The 6,466-nt window shown below is 55.6% G+C and overlaps 1 protein-coding gene across 1 annotated transcript in view; it reads right to left on the reverse strand.

Moving 5' to 3' along the window:
• Nucleotides 1–677: 677 nt before the first annotated feature.
• The window catches only part of CRYBB1 (crystallin beta B1), a 14,615-nt gene continuing 8,826 nt past the window's right edge, over nt 678–6,466 (reverse strand). The window contains 5 exon segments of the mRNA XM_030885442.1: nt 678–864; nt 1,740–1,908; nt 4,113–4,242; nt 5,208–5,263; nt 5,266–5,357. Of these exon segments, the coding sequence (XP_030741302.1) occupies nt 678–864; nt 1,740–1,908; nt 4,113–4,242; nt 5,208–5,263; nt 5,266–5,357 (634 nt within the window).

Consider the following 6,466-nt stretch of genomic DNA (forward strand, 5'->3'; position numbering starts at 1 on the left):
AGGGTTCTTACCTACTTCCTGGAGAAGGTGAGATCCCCTTAGAAGGAAATGCACAGGTAGTCTGATGGACTTCCATGAACTGCATGGTGTTCTCGATTTGTATTATTCTTCACATTTATATACTTTAAAACAAACAAACAAACAAACCAAACTCACTGCCATCAAGCCAATGTCTACTTGTAAAAACCCTATAGAACAGGGTAGAAGTGCCCCTGTGGGTTTCCGAGGCTGTAACTCTTGACAGGAGTAGAAAGCTTCTTTTTTCTCCAATGGACAATGGAGCAGCCGGTGGTTTCAAACTGCCTACCTTGTGGTTAACAACCCCATGCATCCAAGCCCCCTTACTGTGGAGCTGATTCTCACTTACAGCAACCCTGTCTGACAGAGTAGAACTGCTCCCTGGGGTTTCGGAGGCTGTCCACCTTTAAGGGAACAGATGGTCACCAGTCCCCCAGAGTGGAACTGCCAACCTGTGATTAACAGGTTAGCCCAGCATCACCAGAGAAGTGTGGGAAAGGGGTCTTGGCAATCATAGGAGGCCCTTAAGGCATGCATTTGTTCTGAAGACCCAGGAGACAATGTCTTGGCCTTAGAAGTTTTATTTGCGGGGGTGGGGTGGGGTGGGGAGATGAAGTCTGAGGAAGGGGTGAGGCATGAGGGTAGAGTGGCATGGGGCTTCACTTGGACACCTTGGGCACTAGGGCGGGGCTGCTGCCCTTCTCCGGGTGCCACTGCCTGTCTCACAGGCAGCACATGGCTTGCATCTGTGGCTGGAAGGCCCCCTACTCATTCCAGTGCCAGAAGTGCCCATGCTCCAGAAGGGACTAGTACCCACATTAGCCCAGATACTGATAGGCAACCCAGCTGGGGGGAGGGGCAAAGAACAGGAGCTGGAGACCCCGCCCAGTTAGTTCTCACCTCTCCTATGGTCCTGGCTCCACCCTTCCCCAGTGAGGTGCAGGCTTGAGCCCCCAGAACTCTCCTTGATGGCCCTTCTCGCTGTCCAAGAAGGATGCTATATACCCCATGGGTTCCCAGAAGAACCAGGGCATCTGTCTTTTGCAGAAACACCACCAGAATGTTCTTCGAAGTGAAGATGACAAGGCTTGGTCTTGCTCACTTTGCACATGCCATCAGCCTGATGCTGCTACGAAAGACATCCTGTCTGCTAGAGAACACAATTGGGAGAACCCTCCCCCATCCCAAACAGACCAAAAATGGTGGCTGAGCTGCCAACACTGTGTTCTGCTGTACATTAAAATGGCTCTGAGCCAGAGCGAATCCGATGAACAGCAGACACCAGCGATCGGTAGCAACCCTGGGCAATGGCTTAATGTCTGGCAAACCTCAGTTTCCACCTCTGGAAACACCTTAGGAAGGTGCTGTGGGGGCCAAATGGGAAAATAAATGGGGTTACTTTAAGGACTAGGGTGCACGTGGCCCAAGCCGTGGTACTTTCAACTACCTTATCTGCATGTGAAAGTTGGACATGGACTAATGAAGCCCAAAGGAGAATCGCTGCCTTTGAACTACGGTGCAGGCAAACAATATTGCAAGTACCACAGACTACCAAAAGGACCAGCATCTGCCTGGGAAGAAATACAGCCTTTCGAGGCCAGGATGGTGAGACTTGGCCTCACATACTTGGACGTGTTGTCGGGAGAGACCAGTCCCTGGAGAAGGACATCGTGCTTCCTTAGAGAAGTGCCGAAGAGGAAGGCCCTCCAGGGTGGCCTGACACAGTGGCTGCATCGGTGAGCGCAAACCTCAGCGCGATTGTGAGGCTGGCGCAGGACTGGGCGTCCCCTCCGCTGTCCATGGCACCGACCAGCCGCATCCACACAAAGGGCTTGCTAGTGCGCAGAGAGTGATGGGCTGGGAAGAACCTCCGTGGACAAGAAGCCAGGGCTGTGGGCAGAGGCAGGAAAGGGAGAGGAGCATTGTGCAAGGGCATTTGCATGAGGCGGTTGGGAGGGCATGCTAGGGTATCAGACGCACTGGGGACTGAATCGCAACACGACCTTTGACCAGCTGGAGGGGGGGTGGGACTGTGTAGTTGCCTTATAAGAGCTTCCGTTTTCTGACTATGAAATACAGACAGGAACTGGAAACACAGGGAATCCAGGGCAAATGATTCCTTCAGGACGAGTGGTGTGAGTGGCGATACTGGGAGGGTGGAGGGAAGGTGGGTTGGAAAGGGGGAACCGATCACAAGGATCTACATGTGACCTCCTCCCTGGGGGATGGACAACAGAAAAGTGGGTGAAGGGAGATGTCAGACAGAGCAAGATATGACAAAATAATAATTTATAAATTATCAAGGGCTCATGAGGGAGGGGGGAGCGGAGAGGGAGGGGGAAAATGAGGAGCTGATGCCACGGGCTTAAGTGGAGCCCAAATGTTTTGAGAATGATGAGGGCAATGAACGTACAAATGTGCTTTACACAATTGATGTATGTATGGATTGTGATAAGCGTTGTATGAGCCCCTAATGAAATGATTTTTGTAAATGGGATGAGATGATAATGCCGATAGTTCCTTCATTCATCGGTGACGAACAACTCGAAGTGGTCCACACGTGCTTGGTACCGAATAAGCACGCGGAGCCATGGGTTCAAGTGGGTCCCAGTCCATTGTTAGCCTGTGGGGAAGGTAGACCTGCCCCATCTGGTTTTGAAGGCAGCCATGCTCGTGGGAGCAGACTGCTATGTCTTGCCTCCCAATGGCATGCCATGCCCCGACGTGTTCATGGCTATTGCTGCTTTCAACAGTCAGCGAGTCGGTTCTGACGCAGAGCGACCCTCTCTGTGTCCCGCACAACGAAACCCTGGCCGGCTCTGTGCCCGCTGCCCAGCCCATTGCTCTGTTTGAGCCAGGATGCCCCTTCCTCTCCTGCAGGCGGCTCCTCTTTTCCCTGCCCCTCTACTTCACCCAACAGGGTTTCCTCCTCCAGGGACGGGGCCCTCCTGCTAACAGGGCGAGGTGCGTGAGACCCAGTCCTGCCAGCCTCCTTCTGAAGAATGTGCTGGCAGCACCTGCCCTGACACACACTCCTGCTCCTTCTTCGGGCAGGGTCAGTGTTCTTTGCCAGCACCACGATAGCCAGGGAATCAAGTCTTCTCTGGCTGTTTGTTAGAATGATTGGTTTCTAACTTGTGTTATCACTGGGAGGGTCCTTCCCAGCCGTCTCTCAGGACCCACCCACTTCCAGCACCTGTTCTCAAGCTCAGGCTTCTGGGACCTGCCCCGCTGCCCCTGGCCCAGGACCCAGAAACCCTCCCTTCATCTAGGTCACAGGAATGCCTGCTGGGACTGTCTCTCACCCTCTCACAGGTAAGCCCCTTGCAGGCAGGCAGGGTGCCTTCCTCATCTCTGCCTACCCCGCCCAGCACCAGACTGACAGGCCCAATTGAGATGGATGGCTGGGATGCCTTCGGAATCGATTTCAGGGAAGAAAGGGAAGAGAAAAAGTCCAGAGCCCAGACGGGTTTCCGGAGCTCAGAAAGAGACCTGGGTGGGGAGATGGTGGCTGTATCCTTGGTGGCAGGAGGCCAGAGGTAGCTGGTGGCAGGAGGCTGGGTGAGATGACCTCCTCTGGGTAGGCAGCCCTCTGCTCTGTGACCTCTTGGAGGTGGGGTTCTGGGGTTTGGGAATTGAGAGGGGAAAGCTCAGGGACTCTGGTCGACCCTTTGCACTGGTGCTAACACCGAGATGTAGAGAGGGGAGCGGGGCCCGCCCAGGTACCACAGGGCCTGACCCTTTCTGCTGATGGCCTTTGACCTGGACTCCCCTGAATACTCTCGGTCCCTGAACACATCTAGAAGCTTCCATTGCACCAACTCCAGCCTGTTGCCCAACTATGCTCCCAAGCCCGCCTGGGTACTTCTTCCACTCACCCTCCCCTCTCAGGATGTGAGCGCGTACTAATGGATCACCAGCCTGACTCTGAGCCCCTCGGGGATCTTGCTCTGTGGGAGTCCCTGGCATATCCTCCTGCTCTGGGCCTGCCCTTTACCCACACCTCTGACGGGCTACCCCACGATGCCACAGCCTCCAGACTGCCTGTGCTTGAAGCGTGGGGTGAGGGCAAGACCCTAGGGATGCTTATGTGCTCCTGGAAACCCGCACACTGCCCACTCGGTCCCGGAAGCCATAGACTCAGAGACTGGGCACGTCATCCTCCTGGACCTCTATGGTGCTGCCCTTGAAATCGGCACCCTCAAACAGACAGATCTTGTGCTCCTGGGAGGGAGATGGAGGATCAGACCTGCCTGCACCAACATGGGGTGGGAGGGGACATGCTTAGATCTCTTTCTGGTGGGAAGAGAGGTTGGAAGAGAGGCAGCTAGGTGTGGCCCAACCAACTGCGTACTGTCCTGGAATCTCAACTAGCTGTCTCAGCACGGTCCCCTCCTCTGGGGACAGAGGCACAGCAATCTACCTCAGGGAGCTCTGGTGGCTCAATAGTTAAGCGCTCCGTTGCAAAGTGCATGTCATTGGTTCGGATCCACCCGCAGCTCCTGGAGAGTGGGGGTGGGAAGGACACAGCATGCTGTTCGGTTCGAGATGGTAGCCCAGGACCCCTTTGGAGCCCGTCTACTCTGTCCTATGGGGTTGTGAGGAGTCACAAAAGGCTCTCCTGGCACAATGGTTAAGCACTTGGCTGCTCACCGGGAAGTTGGTGGTTCTAAGCCACCAGCCTCTTTGCAGGGGCAGCTCTACTCTGCCCTGCAGGGTGGCTGTGAGTTGTAACGGACTGTGCAGCCACGGGCTATGCGTTCGGATGAAGCTGGCTTCCCTAACGCCACGGAGGACACGCTCCGCTCCCTAGGGGTGTCCGAGTGCTCCAGACAAGGCATTCGTGTGCTTTTTCTTATGGTCAAAGGCAGGACCAGAGAGGTCAAGGCTCTTGTCTCACATCGCACAGTGTGTCTCTTATGACCTGGGTGACCGTGAGGGATTGAGCCTGGGAGGCACGGATCTTGATTCGAATTCTGCTTCAGACCCTGGGCATTTCAGCTCCCCCCTCTGAGCCCGAGTTTGCTCATCTGTGGGGTGGGGACATGCTGGCCTCACAGGGCCCAGCACTTGCCACACTCCCTGGTTACCATTCCCTCCTGCGACCTCCAACCCATATCCTCACTCACTGAGGTCCGAGGACCTGGCGCTGCCCAGCCCCGCTGGTCCCCACAGCTCTGGGCCAGAACCACTCTCGCCATCCTGACTGGCCAGAAGGACATCAGCCTGTTGCGAGCGGTGGCTGCGGGTACGCTCCTTTCTCCAGGACAAACGTCTCTCCTCAGAAGTTGGACAGTTCAAAGGCCACCCAACTGGACATAAGAGGGACCATGGAGGTGGCGACCGAGCGGAGAAATGCCATCAGTTGAAGCCACTTCTTCCTGCCTTCCCACCTCCCTGTTGAAGGCTCCCAGGCCAGTGGGGGTGTCCAAAGGCGGTCTGCACTCCCATGGGTCTGCCTCTTGGCCTTGCCACGTCCCGGCAGTGTGATCACAGCATGTGCATTCCCTCTCTGAGCCTGTTCCTCACCTACACTGCTCTGCCCACCGAAGCTGTGAAATCAGAGGCCAAGAGGCGGCGCCATCAGAGGATCGTGACCCCCCACCCCTACCCCGTGGGCTCTGCAGAGGCCGGGGCGTTGCTGGGACGCTGAATGGGGAGGGGCTGGTTCCGTGCCCCTTCCAGACTAGAACAGCCCAGCATGAGAATGAGGGCGGGCCAGGCTCCTTGGAGCAGGATCTAGGGAAGATCACACTGACGGCAGCGACCTGAAAGATGGGGTGGGAAGCACAGGGGCCCTGGAGTTTCAGACAAGGGTGGCAGCATCATGTAGAAAAGGATCGTGAACATGAGAAACCCAATCAGTGCCACTGAAATATGCATGTAGGCATCGTTAGTGGACCCTTGGCTCTGAGTCTTCACTGAGAAAATGGCAGGCAAGGTTAGCTCCGAGAAGACGCTCAGTGATGCGTGTGGAAGGGGACGATGGTATCCCCTACCTGTCAGATACCTGTGAGAACTCAATGTGCCACTGCACAGAGAGGGTGCCGTTCTCTACAAGGACGAATGAGAGCGCTGAATGGGAACTTTCTCTGGCTTTCTCAGGGCCATCTGCTTTGGGCTGGGGGCGTGAGCTTGTGTTACAAAGAGACCAGGGCAGCTGGGGAGAGGGGAGGAGGGGTCTGAAGCCATGGATGAGAAGACTGCCACTAAGGGACGCCTTGATCTTTGCTCAAGGTGTATCCAAGAGCTCTCAAGGCACAGGAGCACCGGCATCATCTCCCCGAAGGCTGTGGGGACCTTCTCCTACTCAGAGTAGATGAATGCAGAGCAGAATCGCAGAATCTCACAGAATCCAGACTTTCTGGAGCCACTGAGGCGGGATACGTCCTCCAAAGGACTGTGTCGACATCACCTTTCATGTTAAGCCTTCAACCAGAACCGTTCC

This window comes from Echinops telfairi, unplaced genomic scaffold, assembly GCF_000313985.2.
Source record: "Echinops telfairi isolate 266 unplaced genomic scaffold, ASM31398v2 ScPeMD7_29;HRSCAF=101, whole genome shotgun sequence".
Lineage (NCBI taxonomy): Eukaryota > Metazoa > Chordata > Mammalia > Afrosoricida > Tenrecidae > Echinops > Echinops telfairi.